The sequence below is a fragment of the Taeniopygia guttata genome, chromosome 20 (genome assembly GCF_048771995.1).
Source record: "Taeniopygia guttata chromosome 20, bTaeGut7.mat, whole genome shotgun sequence".
In the NCBI taxonomy this organism is placed as follows: domain Eukaryota; kingdom Metazoa; phylum Chordata; class Aves; order Passeriformes; family Estrildidae; genus Taeniopygia; species Taeniopygia guttata.
The window spans coordinates 10696532-10715916 of record NC_133045.1 but is presented as its reverse complement, the minus strand read 5'-3'; the positions used below and the strand labels follow the sequence as shown (position 1 = coordinate 10715916).

The 19385-nt window shown below is 48.9% G+C and overlaps 1 protein-coding gene and 1 long non-coding RNA gene across 3 annotated transcripts in view; both read right to left on the bottom strand.

The window, feature by feature from the left end:
- Nucleotides 1–1694, bottom strand: part of LAMA5 (laminin subunit alpha 5) — an 84880-nt gene extending 83186 nt beyond the window's left edge. For both annotated transcript variants that reach the window (XM_030288688.4, XM_072917164.1), the window contains exon 1: nucleotides 1295–1694. In XM_030288688.4, coding sequence (XP_030144548.4) covers nucleotides 1295–1591 — 297 coding nt within the window. In that variant the 5' untranslated portion in view covers nucleotides 1592–1694. The remainder of the gene's footprint in view (nucleotides 1–1294) is intronic.
- Nucleotides 1695–2723: 1029 nt separating this feature from the next.
- On the bottom strand, nucleotides 2724–19025 carry LOC140680386 (uncharacterized). The gene is made up of 2 exons (XR_012051583.1): nucleotides 18728–19025; nucleotides 2724–3045 (listed from the first exon to the last, which is right to left on the bottom strand). It is a non-coding gene; the product is annotated as an uncharacterized lncRNA (long non-coding RNA).
- Nucleotides 19026–19385: the final 360 nt, after the last annotated feature.

Below are 19385 nucleotides of genomic sequence, written 5' to 3'. Positions count from 1 at the left end.
CAAGCAGCCTTATCCTCCCAGTTTTCCTTGGGACATCATTCACATATTTGTTTGCAAGTGCACAGAGCAGCAGTTCCTTCTTCACCCTTCCTTACTCGAGGCACAATTACTGCATCGAGGTCCCTGTAAGCCTCCTGCTACTGGGACTTCAGGCAAAGCTTCTCCGAGCCACACTATTGTGCAGTGAAGCGAAACATGGCTTTAAAAGGTGGCAAAGCTCCCAGGAGAATACATCAGGTTTTTGCCATCCAGTGACATCTTCAACCATTTCTACTACACAGCAAAATTCCGTGTCATAACCACACAACAGCTGGAAAATTCCTGGTGCAGCACTAACTCAGGAGAATGTGGCCAGAATGAGAAAAATGCTTCAGAGATGATCTTGTAACAAAGGTTACTAAAAGGCCGAGAAAGGCTCGGTCCGAGAAGATGACAGATTTCTTTTACTTGTCCTTGTTGTTCCGTCCAACGGGGACAACGCCACCGCTCCTGTGCAACAGGTGAGCGGCAGCGCGGCTCAGGAGCACCAAGCACAGATCCCCGAGCAGCAGCTGGTGGCTCCATGGCTGGCTGCAGGAGCATTGCAAATCAGAGCTGCTCTGCCCGCCTTGCCTTGCCCTCGGGGGGACACTGGGGCTGGCGTTCCTGCGACTAAACCTGGTGTTTTACAAGCCCCTTTACAGCTGTTCTTTCCTCCCTTCAAGGGAGCCATAGCTGTTACACTGCACTGCAGCTTTTATCGTCTACGTTCCTGGCTGCAAGCTCCCTCTGGGCAGCTTAAAATGGGACCCCCGAATAAATCACCTGACATTCGCTTGTAAAATCCCCTCTGCTCATCCCGATGCCCCACCGAACGCACGGGGAAACGGCAGAATTAAAACACGTTAAGGTAAATATTATCAGTTCAAGACGCATCAAAATAATCACTATCGCATTTACCATAACGACTACCAAAGGGAAACTGGGTGCTGGTTTGCTCGGGATTTTATAACCACAAAGAACCCGCAACTTTAAAAAGAGAGCCCAGCGAGCCGCGCTCCATGCGAGCGGCTCCCGGCAAGGCTGGGAGAGACTCCGAGCACGTGTGTGTGCCCCCATCCCGGGGGATGCCCCGGGACCACCCTTCCCTGAGCCCCGGCACCGACCCACCCGCGGCTGCTGGAGCAGCTCCGCCGGGGGATGCGTGGGACCCCCGCGGGGAGCGGGGCCCTGCCCGCCCGGCCCCGCACCGAGACGGGCGCACACAGAGCGGGCTCGGAGCCCGGCCAGCCCTCCCGGCCCGGCCCGGCCGTACCTGGATGGTCTGGTTGGGGTCCCCCCCGGCCACCGGGCCCCCCACCAGCTTGCAGTACAGATCCTCCACGGCGCGCCGGCTGCCCGCGCCCGCCGCCTCCTCGCCGCAGGTGGCGGTGGCGGAGATGCGGGTGCCCTCGGCCAGGTTGAAGTAGGGCGGGTGGAGGCTGTGCCCGTTCACATCGCTGGGGAAGGAGGCGGGCGGCCGGGCGGCGGCGGGCAGCGGCAGCAGGGCCAGCAGGAGCAGGGACAGCAGGGACAGCAGCCACACACCGCCCCGCTCCGCCGCCTTCGCCATCTTCGCTCGGCGGGGCCGGGCAGCGCTGCCGCACCGGCTCCGCTCCGCTCTGCCCCTCTCCGCCGCCGCCGCGCTACTTCAGCCCCGCCGGCGGGGAGGGGCCGCGGCAGCCCCGCCGCCCCGCTTAACCCTTCGGTGCCCCGGGAGCCCCCCGGCCCCGCCGCCCCGCTTAACCCTTCGGTGCCCCGGGAGCCCCCGGCCCCGCTGCCCCGGTTAACCCTTCGGTGTCCCGGGAGCCCCCGGGAGCCCCCAGCCCCACCGCCCCGCTTAACCCTTCGGTGCCCCGGGAGCCCCCAGCCCCGCTTAACCCTTCGGTGTCCCGGGAGCCCCCGGGAGCCCCCCGGCCCCGCCGCCCCGCTTAACCCTTTGGTGCCCCGGGAGCCCCCAGCCCCGCCGCCCCGGTTAACCCTTTGCGGCCCCGGGAGCCCCCCGGCGCCGGTTAACCCTTTGCCGCCCCGGGAGCCCCCCAGTCCCGGTTAGCCCTTTGCCGCCCCGGTTAACCCTTTGCGGCCCGGGAGCCCCCGGCCCCTGGTTAACCCTTTTGGTGCCCCGGTTAACCCTTTTCCGCCCCGGGAGCCCCCCAGTCCCGGTTAACCCTTTGCCGCAGCGGGCGGAGGCCGAGCGGGTGAAGCGCTGCCGCCCCTCGCAGGGACGCGGACGGGATCCCCCGGGAACAATGTGCCCATTGTGTCTGCGGGGCTGCGCTGCCCGCGGCACTCGCTGGTGTTTCTGTACGTTCAACTCCATCATAACTCGGGTTAGCGACAGGAAAAACTCTATTACTAATTAACAAAACAGGGGAAGGCTTAAACAAACCCAGCTCGCGCTCCTCGAGGTACGCTGTGGGTTCTCGTTTAATTTGGGCAGTGAAAATTTTAATTCCACTTTCCCCGGAAAGGATGGCTTTGGGGAAATGACTTTACCTTCTCACCTAAAGGGGAAGGAAGCAGCTCAGCGATAACCCAACTTTCTCCCATCCCCTGGCTGCCCGTGGACAATCCCTCCGTGGTGTGACTTGCAAGGACACATGCACTGTCAGCTCTTTATATGCTGCTGGGGGGAAGACATTTTAGAGATAAAAACCTGAACATAAATACAGAGCAACACATAAATTAACTCATCAAACCACTGCTTTGATTTTCTGTCAATCACAGACTCTTTTAAAATCCAAGAATTTAATAATGCACACGAAATGCTGTGCCTGAACTGGACAAGGCTGCATCTTTAAACTAGGACATACCAAGAGACCAGATCTGGACTCCAAACAGTTGGATTGCTGCGGTATTTGAACCACGCAGGAAGCAAATCAAGCTCTTAAGCGTGTCCAGGTCTTCACCGGCTGCTGCTGGGCATCACATCTTTGCATCACATCATCCTCTTTGTTTCTTATTTTCTGTCGACAGCCTAGGAGGTACCGGTCCTCTTGAAAAAGCTACTGTCTTAAGTATGAAAAGCTTTAAAAGGAAAAAAGAAAAAGAAAAAAAACTAAACACCAAAAAACATTGTGATGCATGTGGCTCAAATATACAGCTCCACAAGCTGAATTTCCACATGGCGTGCACCAGCCAGGCTGCAATTACACTGATTTCAGCACTTTTGGGGGGCTTTTGAAAGATCCCTCTTGCTGTATCCGGAGCAGTGTAAGTGTATATAAGTGTATATATGGATTTATTGCCAGGTTTCCACAGGCTCTGCAGGCAGTGGGACACTCGCAGCCAGGTGCTGCTGGGGAATTCGGGTGGCTCCCAGCACGGGGAGGACATCGGAGCATCCAGTGCCAGCTGTTTTATCGTGCCATCAGGATTTGTGAGCGCAGGCCGGGGAGAGGTGCCCGGTTCCACATGGCGAGGAAGCGCTGAAGCACGGCCGCCAAACCCATTCAGTTAGAAAGATTTCCTAAAGCGCTTTCAGAAATCTTTTAACCCCTTCCTGCTTGCCCGTCTCTTTGGAGACCTTTCCTCTGGTTTCCCCACTTAATGCAAGATCTTATCTCTAAGCGAATGAATGTATCCTTTAAAAGCTAAATAGAACCTTTAAAAACAAATTCTTATCAAGGGAACAGACGGTCTTTGCCCTTTAAACCGTGCTTGAAAATTGGTAGGTTCCGCTGGGAACAGCCACCTTTGAAAATACTTGTGCTCTGACGTGTTCATATGGGGGAGACCAATACTCCACGGGACAGGAATTAAAACTTCCTTCAACTTTATCAAATACCATATTTAATTAGCTACTTACACCCCACGGCACCTGTAAATACGTAAAAAGAGTTAACAAGGAAAGCAGGGCACAGATTAGGAAAATAACTTTGTCCCACCCCCACAAGAGTTTCAGGGCAAAACACTTGGGCCAGTCTAATATCTGTAATCCCTCTAGTGGTAATATAATTAATCTCCTTTCCAAAATGCAATTAAGGAAAGTGAAATCACAGTTAGCACGTGGGTTTTGTGGCACAGACTCAGGAACACCATGCAGAAAAAATGACCCTTCTGCAGTCTGAACTGGCCTCCAATTGACTGCAGAGTGTCTTTCAAAGACAGTTTGAAGATTGAAATCATACTTAGGCTACCTGTAACTGTGGGGATCTGAGGTTTTCCAAGAAGAAATAAAATTGTTTAAAGACAGGGCATTCCGAGGGTCTTTTTCCAGCACAGGAAGAAAAAGAGGGTTTCTAACATTGCCAAACATTCAATTTAGAGGTCAACCAAAAAGTTGAGGTTAACAACTTAAGCTCATTCCCTGATGCCATCTCTTGTCAGCCACACTCAGGAAAAAAAGTCATATTTACTAATCTGAACTGGACACGAATCCCATCTGGTCTAACATCTCACCTGAGAGTCACCAGCAGCAAACATTTCCAGTGAAAACTCCTGTGGGTGGGTGAGGAATACTCTGCTCCCAGAAAAGATGTTGCCTGATTTATAACAGCTAGAACTTAGCTTGAGCAGTGAAGCCTTTCTTCCATTTAAGAGGTTTTTCTAAGCATAAATGCCAACATCCCTGGACATTTGCCATTCCTTTACTGCTCCAATCCCTCTTTGAATTTTACTGGTTTCTGGAGCCTCGCAGTGGTGCTTCTTGGCTCGGCTTCACAAAGCTGGTCACAGTGACATGCTCTCAAATAAGAGGTGTTGAAGCAGAAGAGACTTTTCATTTTAAAGCCAATCCACGACCAGTGAATGCAGAAAGAACTGGGGAAAAAAAAGAATCCAGCCTGTAGCATTCCTGCTCCAACCTTCTCTGAGCCTACATGTAGTAACACGACCTCAGCCATGCTGTTATCCATCTGCACCCACTGAAGGCATCCGAGTTCCACTGCAGGTTTTACTTTTGTCTCCCTAAAAACTGCAGGACCATGAGGAGCTTGCCCAAAGCTGCCACCAGAAATGACAAGTTCGTTCTTCAAGCAAGCTGTAGAGTGGCAGAGGGCATTTGGAGCGTGGAGGGACAGGTAAAGCTTAAAAGAAATCTGAGAACAAATTCAATGTATGGGCTGCAAACAACTTATCTTGATGAGTTCCTAAATCTGAACAAAGATTCTGCAAGTTACAAGTGAAAGTTTTCCTGTCTGTACAGACCCTTTTAACCTACAGCAAGAGAACAGGGAAGCATCCTACAGCCAGAAGTGAGAAATTCAGCTGTCATACAGACACATTCTGCTTCCTGTGAACAAATTCTTTTATTCACAGGATTTGAATAAAATTCTTTCACTCACAGGTTTTATCTTGTCTATTACACAGAGAAATGTAAGGAGTTCTCCTCACTCCAGGAAAAGCAACATATGGCCAATGGAGAAAGACCCATTTCCTTCACTTGCAGCATTTCCTAGCAAGGCACCACCAGAGCCAGAGCCAGCACTGAGAGCAGGGCCTGAGCCAAGGGAAATCAGTGAGCATGTGCTTCTTGTACGTGTAGGGTCAGGAAGAGTTATCTCAGGGAAGATTTAATCACTTTCCTGCTACCCTGCAGCAGGCTGTGGGAAGGAAGGTGTTTCCTGAGCTGTGCTCTGTGCTGACCCAGGAGCTCCACGCCAAGCTCACCATTTAAAAGCACCTTGTGCCTTGACTCAAGTGTGTCAGCAGCAGCTACCAGGAGCCAACAACTAATTCTGCATGCGCTGGAGTTGGGCTAACACAAGCCAGAAGTACAATCAATATCCTTCAAGCGCATCTCCAGCTTCATAATTTTACACTCTCCACAGGCTCTGCCTGGGAAGTCTGTAAAACAAACCCACAAAAGGCATCAGCAGGTCCCATGTGAGGTTTACTGAGTTCACAGGGGCTCGGAAAGGAGCTCCCCTTGTGTTCACACAGACCCCCACATGTGCACAAGCAGACAGTTCTGCAAACAGCCCCCAAACAGAGACCTAAAGTACATTTCCCCTGTTTGTTCATCAAACTGACAGCTCAATTACAGCTTTTTAAACCCTTCTGCATCGGGGGAGCTAGGGCACAGCTTGAATCTACAGTGGGAAAGCACTGGAGAGTTTTGTTGGAGGCATGAGGAATTTGACCAGGATCTGCCTTGGTTTCTCAGACTGGTTCTTGTGAACATATACAACCAAAAGCCAGAGGGTGACCAAACTCATCACGCTACCATCTGCTGTAGTCTGCTTTTATCTAAGTATTCCTGGTGCTGTTTTTGCCATATTGACAGAAATAGTTAAGACTGGACAAACCAGACTAGACTGATAAGGTGATTCAATAGGAAACAACTCTTAGGAAAGACATAATTCTTTATATCTTTTCTGGAATTGAATTACACCATGTGAAAATTCAACCCCCTAAAACTGCCAAGTACCAAGGAGCGTTGGTAAGAACCAGATTAGGATGCATCTGGAATGAACAGTTATTTTTCCTTTCTCAGTAGAATTACTTTAATGTGTTTTATCTTTGTTTCCTTTATAGTGTTCCTCCTCTAACATTTATTCAAAATTGAAAAAGACTGTTTTGAGAGAGAGCTGGTCAATTTGCCATGCCCAAGCAGCACCTTTTAGTTAAAACCAAAAGGAGCAGACATCTGTGCTTTGTCTGCTGTGGACATTTTCACGAAGAGATCAAGAAGATTCGTAATGTAGCAGGACATGTTACTCTACACCAGAGAATTCAATTCACTTTAAGGTCAGCCTGTACCTTCCCAGTAATCAAATGGTTCCAAAACCCTCCCAAAGCCAGAACAGGTGTTTCATTCATACTGTCTGTCTACCTGGCAAGGACCCAAATACTTTCTTTTAAAGCCTAAACTCTGTATTATTCTGGGGCACATGGAAAACATCCGTAAGTGCTGTCTCCTAGGCACGCTTCGGGCTGGGTCATCATTAGCTACGTGTTTTTCTTTGCACAGCTCAAACAGGAACACAGCTGCTTTTGTGTTAATAACTAAATCATGCTTTAAATGTGCCACACAGCCCTGCCTTCAGCCAGAAGGGCCCTGCAGGTTTAACGAGCTGACATGACAACAGAGATCAGTTCACCCACCAGAAAAGTGCAGCTACTCCTGGGGTGAGCTTTGGTGGTTGTTCAGCACTGCAGGAGGACCAAGAGCTCCACGGAGGGAGCAGGGGGATGAGTGAATGTGCTGGGGGTGAAAAGCAGAGCAATGCTGGGGTCACACACTCCCTCGAGTGTGACACAGCAGTGGGGGCAAGCTGGAGGCACACAGACAGAACGTGCTTTTGGTCCTCTCTGAAAGGTGGGACACATCCAGCACTGCAAATGGGAAACTGACTCAAGCCTGACTCAGAGAATAGGACTTCTCCTACTATGTCACTGTAACTTCTTTGAATGCCTGGAAGTTCATCCTCCCACAGATTACTTCACCCAGGGTTGTTTCTGTGCCCTGTGGCTGTGTGCACATAAATACTCTTCAGGCATGGGGTCATGACATCCCCTTGTTGGCTTCCACCAACACCATATCCAGTTTTCCAAAACATAGGTGGAAATTACTGGTAGCAGACAAAAACCCAGTAGCACTTCTAATCTCTGTCATACAGGATAGTTGTATTGCCATTTTCCTATTAAATCCTGTTCATTAACAAGTAATAATACACAGCTAATGAAAAGTGTAATTAGGAACAAGCAACAGAGCCCAGCAGCTGCCCAGAGGAAAGAACATCTCCAGCAATATCCCACACCAGCAGATGCCCTTTTATTTTCAGTGTTTTCCCAGAGGAAGAGGATGCCCAGTCCACCACAGGGTGGATGTGGCTCCCCAAGGGAATCAGCACCAGCTCCTGTGGCAGTGACAAGGGCACAGATAGGGGCACAGAGCCAGCAGCACCCCGGTGGCAGCCACAGCCCGAGGTGTGAGGGTGGCACTGTCCCCAGCTGGAGGCCACCAGCCTGTGCTGGTGCAGGCTGTGCTGCAGCCACCCTGAATGGAGCCTGGCACAGCCCTGCTGCTCTGCATCGCCACATGGATGAGGATGAGCTCATACCTGCATCTTCCACCGTTTCAGAGCTGGAAAGAGGGAGATTATTTGCTACCCAAGACTCTCCTCAGGGCACAGGGCAGTGCTGGATGACAGACAGAGTTTGTATTGTGGGCTCTGCCTATGGGAAATGCTTTACCTTTTTTTTTTAATCCTCTGGGATACATTCAATCCAAGCACAATATTGACAATCGACTCTTCTTTCTGAGATTCCCAGTCCTAATCCATGGGCCTTGCAGAGGGCAGAAGCATTGTAATGAAATTTTAGCAAGAGTTGCCTTGGCAACTGCCCAGATGAAGCCCTCTTATATTCACTGAAGTCCTCCCAGCGTGACTAATACCTCCTGGGCTGTAGTTACACCAGTCTGAACGTCCTGAATGCATGACCAAGTCAGCAGAGCAAACACACTCAGGCCCCATTTATACAGTTATGGCTTAATCTGATTATTTGTAGTTTGACAAAGTGCAAGAGAAATTTGTGGAGCTTCACTCTGCAGCTCTTCACTTTCATCTCAACCCTCTTCATGACACAGGCTAGGCTTTCCCATTCTGCAGTTTCCAAGACAGAAAAGCCAGCAGCTTAACAGCTGAGTGCAAATTGCAGTCATCTGCTAGAATGCATTTGGTAACATTTTCTTTATCCTGTTAACCTTATCAGAGAGCAGAACACGTGGGGAATGCTGAGGGCCTTCATGCAATGCAAAGAAACACTCCCTGCACACAGCTCAGCCACAAAATCCAGATGTGACCAAGCCCCTCCTGTCCCTGCCAGGCTCCCACACTGCTCCCCATCTGCTCTGTGCAATCCGGGGTGCTCAGGTTCGTGCTGCTGACCATGTACAGCTTAAGGCTTGCACAAAACAGAAATTCTCTGAGCAGCTGCCTGTGGAGAAAGCCCTGGATTACAGCCCTGCTGCCCCCAGGAAGGCTGGCACCATCTCACCCACAGGGCATTGACAGCAGGGGAAATTCAGCTGTAGTTCCCTTGTAAACTGCACCTGACAGCCTGGAGTGCCACCACTGCCCCCGACCTGGGCTTGCTCTTTGTGCTGGCTCCCTCCATCCCTGCTGGCCACCCCAAGCCTTCATTTTCATGTTGTGAAGCTCCTTTCACAGCCAGGATTGAGGATTTACAGGTCCCAGAGAGCGAGGAACTCAGTGAGTGCCCTGATCCTCCCTGCTTCTCACTCTTGCTCTTATTTCTGGGAGAGCAATTCATTTCCCCGAGCGGGATCAGGGCAGAGTGTCTGCAAGAGAAGAAGGTTTGCAAGAGCAAAGAGTTGTCATCATTCACCAGCAGAAGCTGACTCACACACTAAATGCACACCACAGGCTGCATTTAAGGCATATTTGCATAAAAGGCATATTTGTGCCTTTCTGTAGTGTTTGTTCCTCATGTGCAGCACAAGACAGATTTCACACCTGTGTCCACCATCGATAAGAACAACCCATGGTTTGGGCTCCATATCAGGAAAAGATTTTATTCATTTCCATTGTCACAGCAATTAATCTGAAATCTAAATTACTTCCTATTTGGGAAAGCATCTGAGGTTTTTTGTTTTTTTTTTTTCCATGCAGATTATTCCTACAGTAGCTTAATAGGAACAGCCAGCTGTTTTGTGCTTAAAAATAATTCCCTCCTGTAAGAAGAGGTAGCAAATAGGAAAATAGGTGCTTTCTCCACAATAGAAGAGCTATGAGCCTGTTTCAGACATCAGTTTAAGCCAAGAGTTTAAATTATTTCTCAGACTCAAGTCTGTTCCCTACTGCTTCCCTGCATGACCTTGGACACATCAGTTAACTTTTTTTTTTCCTCTTTACATCAATTTAAAATGAAAAGGAGTAACAGTCATAGGGGAATAATAAGAATAAAAGCTGTAAGACGCTCAACCATCCAATGTAGGTGCATTTTTAAGCTTGTAAAAGATGGATTTAACAGCTAAGCCCTGCTTGGACCCCATAGGTCCAATAGACTCCAGTGAAAATCCCACATATTCTGCCCAGCCTCTTCCCCTTCCAGGAGATCAAAGAGCAAGCACAAGAACTGCTGGTGTGTTGGGGTTTACACAGATCAGAAATACAATGAGCCCTAAACTCAGCTCCAAGGGCTGGTGAATGCAAAAGCCATGGCCAGCTCCCATCCCAGGGCAGCCAGGGGCTCTCCAGGCTGCGAGTTCAGGAGGTTGCAGAGGGATGTTTCTCTACAAACAGCCTTGACAGGCTGGAGAACCTTGGATCGTCCCAGAGGACGAGCTGAAGTGCAGAGTGGCTGAAGGCCTGGAGGTCAGGAACCCTTTCTCATACCAGGGGGAAGCACTTTGGGGTCCTTCAGTGCAAAATCTGAGTGCAGTTTTGCAGACATAACACTTCAAACAAGGCAGCTGGAAATGTAGCAGAGAGCAGCCCTGGGCTCCTTGTTTGGCTACTGGCTTTCCCTTGCCATAAGCTCCAATTTCCTCAGCACTTTAGGGAGGGTTTATGTTGTGCATTACCTTTGTGCAGCCCAAGTAACCCAAGAAATCTCAAACTCAAATGCCTGGTTGCTGCCATAGATCCTATTACTGCTTTTAAATGCTTTGCATTCATATAGAGGATGATATTTTAAATAACGAAAAAAGAAACCTCATAATCACAGCCAGGCTATTTGTGGGAGGTTTCTTCTCAGTTTTCAAAGATCCTTGAAAAGCTGGCAAGGAAACCAAAAGCTATTTTATTTTCTTTAGGAGCACTAAAGGGAAAAAGGTACTTTGCGGATTAGGAGATTAAAATTACAAATACACTGTCTGATAATTTTATAGTAATTAAAGTAATTAACTTGATTGTGTGCTACCATTTCAGCTGTCTTGGGCTTTTAGAATCTTATTTAAAGGAGCCACATCATTAAAGAACTTCAGATGTGGAATTACTCCTGAAAGGTATCCACTCAGGATTGATCCATAGCTCTGAACTTCTAAGGACTCCCAAGATGAAAACCATTTGGAAACTCCTTATGTGATTAATGCATACAGTGCCTGACATCCTCATCTTCATGGCAGGGATGTATTCCTTGCCTAATGAGGTGGAGGTCAGGCCTGCCACGCTGGTTGTGGAAGCAGAGGGGGCACAGGCATGTGCCCGTTGGCATTCCTGCCTTGGGCTCTGCACTTCAAGGATGAATGAAGCAATTTAATTAGTTCTTGCCTGCTTCTGCTAAACAGCTCTAGAGGGAGGGATGCAGAGACAGTGTAATAAGGAGGATATGTGATTTGCATGCTAATAAACACGCACGCTTTCTCTGGACAAGCCTTGACTTGACACCAAGATTAGAACTTGCACCAAACCCAACTGTGCTCCAAAGTGAGCCTGCCACACACAGCAGCAGGAGTTTCACAGGGGTTTAAAGTTAATTACACTCCATTCTGCTTCTGCTCTTTAATGTCTCTCTGGCTGTTCCCTGGCCTGCAGCTCCCTGGAAAAGCACAGTCAGTGCTTTGGGGTGTTTATCAAATCTTATTATTGCAGGCCCTGGCTGGCTTTGGGAGAGGAAGTGTCAGAGTCCCTTTTGCTGTTTGTGGACGGTGTTTGGGGCTGCAGGGAGTGCTCCCCACACAGGAGGGACCCAGGCTGTGGCTTCACAACATGTTGTGGTTGGCAGCAGCACTGACACAATCAGTGCTCACCCTTCTTCCCCTCCTGCCCGTGCCAACAGAACCAGGTTGTGAACTGACCCAGCTATAAAAAGGGGTGTAAACAATTCTTTTACAGTTTGTTTTTTTAAGCTCTCCTAACCCATTTAAGGAATAGCCCTCCCTGTGAGACTGCACAAGTCAGGCATGTGGAAGCACAGCTATTTCTGTGTGAGGCTGTTCACACAGGTAAGCACTGTGAGCTGCTGAAAGGGACATCCAGCTCTTGCTGATTTAAGGCAGGAGTTCCTAATATCAGGAGTAATGATGTATAGCCAAGTGGAGTGTCATTAGGCCAGAACTGAAAGTGATCCATCTGTTTTGCAGGAGAGAAAGACAGGTCAATGCACTTAAAGCAGAGTTTTTAATTCTTAGAGCATGCATAAGCTGTGCTGTTTCAGCCAGCCTTACAGATCTTGTCAGGGCAAAATCCCAAATGTTTTGCTGGAGTAGTCTCCAGCCAAATCCAGATTTTCAATGGGGATGGCTGAGTTTGTCAAGAAAGATAAATGAGCTGCTGTACTCAGCAGCAAAAAAGAAAGAAACCAAAATATTTTAAGTGCTTATCTGGAGTCTGGATTAAGTCCTTGATTTTCATGAGTTTCCTACGTGGTCCTTGCACCCCAGTTTCCCAGCTGGAAAGGAGATACAATCAGACTGCAAACATATAGAAGTAAAACACTCTCCTAGGAGAACAGGAAAAAGACTCACTAACAGCACTGGCACCAGCAGAGGACCCAAGGCAGTTTGTACCCACTGCAGGGACACAATGGCAACAGAATCCCACAGGAGTTTCAAAGCACAGCCGTGTTCTCAGGGAAGATTCTGGGTGGTCTCTGATGCAGCTGACATTGATAATTTACAATAAAACACCATCTTGGCAGCATACCTCAAACACCTTCCTACTAAATGAAAGCCTGACTTTGTCCCTGGAGCTGTTCAACCTGACACAGCTGCTCTGAACAGAGTCCAAGGGCCCTGCAGAGGTGGGAGGTACGTGGGAAAACCCTGCACAAGTGTAGGTGAAACAACCTCCTCATTTCCCCCAAATCCCTCAGCTCACAGCCCAGGCATGGCTTCTGCACTGCTGGTTCAGCCACCCCACACGTGCCTGATGGGTTTTATTCCCTGGAGATATTCCCTGTCCCACCAAACCACCTGCACCAGCTGGGCTTGGGACCTTCACCCCCAGACCCCATCCCAAAGGATGGGACCAGCCCTTGTTGGGTGCATTTTCCCCTTCCCCCATCTGCCTTACTGTCACCAACCAGCAGGAACTTAATTTCAAAAGCAGCAAATATTCCACATATGCAGTGGGCTGGATTTTTCAAGGGCTGCAGCTGTCATAACCCAGTTCCCAACTATCCCATTTTTGGGAAGATCCACCTTCACATGTTTTAACCCCAGAGTATTTCACAAACTGTACTGAAGGACTGAGTTTGGGGTTTTTTTGAGAGAGATGTGACTTTCAATCTCCACTTGTACACTGTAAAATGGTTACATTTTAAGGTAAACAATGAACTCCTGAAAATCAGAGGTGCAGCAAGAGACACAAGATCGATAGCTGTGCTTGGAAGTTCTGCCTGGTGTGCAAAAGATTGGGGAAAAAAAGATTCCACTTGAATACTCTGAAATGTATAGCATGACAGAGATTTGCTGTTCTGCCAGAGAGCAGCGATGCTTTGGAGTCAGAACTCCCCTGAGAACACCCCAGCAGGACCTGAGCCAGCAGAAAAGCCCCAAATTCTTTGACAAGTACACACATCCTGTTGCCCTGCTTCACAACTGAGGAAATCGGGGTGAGCAGCAGTCATTTACACGAGGTTACACTGAATCCATGCCAGACTTCTTTAGAAATACTCGAAAATCCTCCATGAACATCTCCAGGCAGCAAGTTGGAAAGGAGATGGGCTGGGGAATAGCACAAGGCCCACCAAGGAAAAGGAATCCCTGCAGGATTCCTCAGGAATGCAGAAAAACCTTACAACTCTTCCCAATATTTTTTCTTCTCTTTTGGTGATTACTAATCTTTATGGAGTTTACATTCCATCTATCATTTTTATAATCAGAGATCAGAGAGGGATTATGGCTGGGGGTTGCAAGCTATTCACACAGAGACCCTGCTTATCTAAGCAAAGAGAGCAGCTCTTCTACTTTAACCATTTATAACGTGGCAGAAACACCATCTGGGACATGTTCAGAGCTAATTTCTTGTCTTATACCAGAAATTTAGGTGGTGCTATTTATATTTTGCCAGAAGCATCTCTGATACACAGCAGTCAAAACAAGGACATGCCCCAGCAGATTGTCATTTTTACATGCAGTTCACATCCAGCTTTTCTTTTTTTTTTCTTTTTTGTTTAAATCAACATCAATAATTGCATCCCTTCTCCCACACTGGGAGTGTGCTGGGAGCTGGAAGTGCTCTGATGATGGAGAGCTGTGACCCCAGGACCTCTGGCAGTCATAATTTAGAGAAGTCACAGTGCAGATCTAAATTCGTACTAAAGGTCAGATCATCCCCTGGGGGCTCGCTGCGGCCAGAGCTCGGCTACAAGAGAACTGGGCTGCCCAAACTGACCAGAAAAGAGCTGAAATCCAGCCCCCCCAGCTGGATTTGGTGTGTCTCAATCTCCCATGCCTCGGATAAAAAGGTTGGTTACTTAAAATGCGGCTGCCACCTCTTAGCGGTAACAATGATGCTTGAAAAGGTTCCTTTGATCTTCAGCAAACACTACAGCCCTGATACCAGAAATACTTGAGCCGCCCAGATTCCACTTCCCGTGAAGCTGAGAGGTTAAAAGAAAAAAAAATTAAAATAAAACAAACACCAACAAGCAAAACACAATAACAACAACAAAAAAAAAGGAGCAAGAATTAAAAAAAAAAAAAAATTTGTAAGTATTCAGTGGTAAGAAATTAAATGGATCCCTGATGCATAACAGAATCTTCTTAAATATCAGGGAGAACAGTGTCTAAACCATACATTAACATATAATGAGAATAAAACTACTGATGAAGGGAAGGCAAAGGGACCTTGGGAGACTTTTTGGAAGAGAAGGGGGTTCCAGGTTACAGCAAAAAGGGAGAGTCAGGGATTTAATGCTCGTAAGGTCATAGTGCAGACTTTCTGAAGAGTGCGTTTTCCCCCAGGATTTTCTTGCAGAGGGCCCTGATACCTTTGAAGTGCTATATAAATTATCCAATAACCATGAGGAGTGGGACTTACTGGCCTGATAGCAAGTCCTCTAAGTACTTTACCCTAATTTAAAGACCACTCCCTGTATAGAGATATTCACGTTTCATATTCACGTTACTTCAAAGGGAGCGGGCACCCACTCATTTCTCCTGCCAGGTGGGTTTTTTATCTCCTGCCTGGCTGTTGTTTCCGTGGGCAGCTCGGACCCTTAGCAGGCACAAATCCTGCCCAGCCCACCTTCAGTGGGGTGGCACTGCAGCTTTCCTGCCTGTGCACAGCCAGGAATGGGCATGAGGCTCTTTGTTGTGCTCTGCTCTAAGATAAACCACGGGACTAAGCTGCTGTAACCAGCTTTAAACAGAAAACCTGAACATCTTGAGTTGATGGGGAGAGGAAGGGTTATTTCAAAACACACCCCGAGCCCAGCATTTGGGAAGGAGATGCCTGCTTGCAGGTCTGGGAGGTGCTCTGCATCCCACAAAAGAGAGCAGAAGTCTTCTGAAACAGCTCTTAACCACCCTGAGCAGGAGCAAACCCAGCACTAGGGATCCCTCCCGAAAAACAGATCTTCTGTGGGTTTGGGGTGCAGTGTCAGGACCCCCAGGGCAGAGAGGAGCTGTGCTGCTGCTCCCTGGATGGGGAGAAGCATCCCTGGGCTACAGCACAGCCCTACCAAGGAGAGCCCAGGCTTTCCAGGGCACCTTGCACACACTCCCTGCTGCCAGCCCTGCAGCTCTGAGCAGCCCCAGCCCTCCCCACGTCCCCCCAGCCCACGGGGGCATTTCCAGCCTGGGGCAGCTCGGAGGCAAAGGTTACAGGTGTGCCCCACAGCCCGGGGTGACAGCCTGATGGATGACATGCCACATGAAGGCTGGCAGCTTCTTTGCCTGGGAGGAGCAGGGGAGGTTCAGGAGCATTTTTCTCCTCTGAAATCATCTCCCTGCCTGCCTGCCATTTCTAGCCCCTGCAGCTCTGGTTTTTTCCCCCGAAGAAACTGTTTTTGAGACAAAATGTCCCAGGAGAAGATCCCCTCCTTGGGATGAAGACAATCAGCATTCCAGGGATTTCCATACTCCATGGTTGGCTGTTTTCCTGGCACAACGCAGCTGTGGCAAAGGGGACAGCTGCCACTGTGACCTGGCACCTCTTGCACCTTTTTTCGGGAGAAATAGGAGAGAGAGAACAGAGCCTTGTCCCACAGGCCACTCCAGAGCACTATAATCTGTGCATATCTGCTTTATCTTCTTCCCTGTTTGGATGCTGGCTCTTTTTAGCTCTGAAAAGGACCCAGTGATTACCCTTCAGTTCCAGAGCAGGTGGGAGCAGAAATCACAGCAGCACAAGCCATGAACTCCAGTCCCATTTGTACTTCAGGCAAAGCAGAGAGATGCTGCCTTATGAAAACCTGAAGTTTCACTTCAGAGTCCTTTCCTCCTAGAGACAAGAGGCATTCTGTCAGCAAGAGACTCCCCAGGCAGCTTTGGGTCAAAATCTGCACAGCCCCACCATGCAGCCTCAGTTCCTCACCTCAGTAAAAAATGTACAGAAAAGGCAAGCCCACATAAAAAAACACTATTTCCTTTTTTTTTTTTTTTTTAATTGAAGATGTGAAATAAGACTACAGAATTCTTTTTACCAATGGAAAAAAGGGAAAGAAAGAAACACCAAAAGGGAAAGGCTGGCACCTGAGCTGCAGGCATCGCTCAGGCAGCTGTGCTGTAGCAGGGACACAAATGGATGGGAAAGGACAGCCTGCAGCTCCAGCACATCCAGAAGGCCCAGTGCCCTGCCCCCTCTGTTTTGGCAGTTTCAAGTGACATATCCGACCATGGCTCATAAATCTCAGCTAAGCAGGGCATTTCCTTAGGCCCTGTATCTTTGTTTAATCTCTGTCCCTAGACCAGCCTGACTTCCCAGGTCTTGCATGCAATAGCTCAGCAGTTCCAGCAAGTGACAGGAATGAATGATGACCCCGTGAACCAGTCCAGGGCTCCACATCCCAGTCCAGGGCTCCAGGTACCACCCCATGAACCACCCCAGGCCCCACATATCACCCCATGAACCACCACAGGATCCCATATATCACCCCATGAACCACCCCAGGATCCCATATATCACCCCATGAACCACTCCAGGCCCCACATATCACCCCATGAACCACCCCAGGGTCACACATATCACCCCATGAACCACCCCAGGGCCCACATATCACCCCATGGCCCCATGTCCCAATCCAGGACCCCACATCCCAGTCCAGGGCCCCATGTACCACCCCATGAACCACCCCAGGCCCCACATATCACCCCATGAACCACCCCAGGATCCCATGTATAACCCCATGAACCACTTCAGGATCCCATATATCACCCCATGAACCACCCCATGGCCCCATGTCCCAATCCAGGACCCCATGTCCCAGTCCAGGGCTCCATTTACCACCCCAGGGTCCCACATATCACCCCATGTACCACCCCATGGCCCCATGTCCCAGTCCAGGGCCCCATGTCGCACCCCAAGAACCACGCCAGGGCCCCATGCTCCACCCCACAGCTGGGCTGCTGCCTCTGCTCACACACCAGAGCAGCATCTGCACCAGCCCGTGCTCCTGGGCAGGGCTCCCAGCAGTGCCCCACTGCCTGGACAAAGCTTTACTGTTCCACACACGCTCTGGTGGGGTTCACCATGCACCATCTCCCACCATGACAAAGATTCAATGAGTCACTCTTGAGCAAGTGTTTAGCTGGCCAAACACAACCTCATCGGGCTCTCTGGTTGTAGCTCAAGCTACTTAAATCTGTTCTGCATTAGACTCCCCCAAGCCAAAGAGGGTTAATTTAAAACTTACGTTGGGGTGTTATCACAGCTTTTGCTGCGGATTTGATAAACCCCAAAGTGCTCCAAGACCCAGTGGGGTAAAAATGAGTTTTCAGGAAGGTGGCTGGGTCAGCCAAGCAGTGTGCTCTCCTGAGAGAGGGATTCTGACCCAAAATGCACCTCGCTTAGATCATGTCTGATACCAATCCATGGGAAAAAGTTGGTATTAGCACAAGGCCCAGTAGCAAAGAGTTCAACTTGTCCAAGTCTGGGGACTGTTCTTTGAGTTTTCAGTGAGCGCCTGCTATTAAAATCCTTGTGCTGTAAATAGTCCAAAATCAACTGTAATTTTAGCCTGTGACTCAAGCAGAATTAAAAAAAAAAACAACAAACCAAACCAAACCAAAACCACCACAAAATCATTTTAAAAGCAAAACAAAAGATGCTTCACTTTCATTTCGGAGTTACAAAGCAGCTGAGACTGGACTGGGGGAGGGGACACTAATTCACCTACAGAGGGAATTAATGAGGCAGTGGCTTATTTTTCATGAGTTTTAAACATATTGGCCATGAAACTCCAGGGAATACAGTGTCCCATGCATCTTCCATCATTGTTTTTTCCAGCCTAACATTTAAAAATTAGAGATTGGTGTTTGCATGGGATAATAGTTTAATCTTTTTAACAATGGAACTGCCTGCCTGGCAGTGGTGAGGAGGATTAGGTATTAAGATGCAGTTTTATGAATGGGGACAATCAGTCAGAGCTGTCAAGTTGGTTTTGTTTGGATTATCAAAGTAATATCCAGAAGTGAAGGTGTTCATAGGAAACCAGATGCCAAATGCAGCAGGGCTGTGCCTTGCAGCAATTAGCAAACAGGTGAAGGTGCAGACACAGACACAGAAAATATTTGCAAACAGAAATTAAACAAGGCAAAATAGACTGTCCTAATGTCACTTCCAGAAAGCATCTGGTGTAGACCTCCCACTTGTCCCAGTCCCACTGGCCACCCTCACCCATGCTGAATATTTACCTCAGTGTAAAGCCATTAACAGTGGTGCCCTGTGTGCCAGTGAACAGCACACCAGGCCTCGCTGAGCTGCTTCTGCATGCACAGGGCTCCTGCTGGGGATGAAGTGCTCAGGCTGTTGTATCACATTTGCCTCCACACCTGCTCCTCCTTGAGTGAATTTGCTGGGAAGGAGCTGTCAGCCTCAGCTAAGACACAGCCAGACCAGGATGAGGTGAGCTCTAATATTAATTTCTGATTTCTGTCCCCTGGAGCGGCTCCTGAAGGGAACATCTCTCCATTCAGCTCAAAGACATCACACTTGTCTGGGTACAAGCTGATCTCTCAGAACACTTGAGGGGGAAAACCACACCACAGATGGCACAGAAAGGATATTCTCAGCTGCCTCCATTCCCAGCACTGCAGCCAAACACGAAACACATGAGCAGGTGAAGTCAGAGCACACAGGCAGACACTGTCTGTCATCAGCACAGCACAAATGGCCCCTACAATTAAAAGCACAGGCTCTGTCTGGTTCTGGCATCATTCATTTCTGATAGCTGCTGCCATGCAAGATGCTGTAGGTGAAACTAAACCTGGAAAACCATCATAATATATCACTTTTATCCCAATATCTGAAGTGAAAAGTATGCTTATGGTGGAATGTGACAATTTAAGTGCT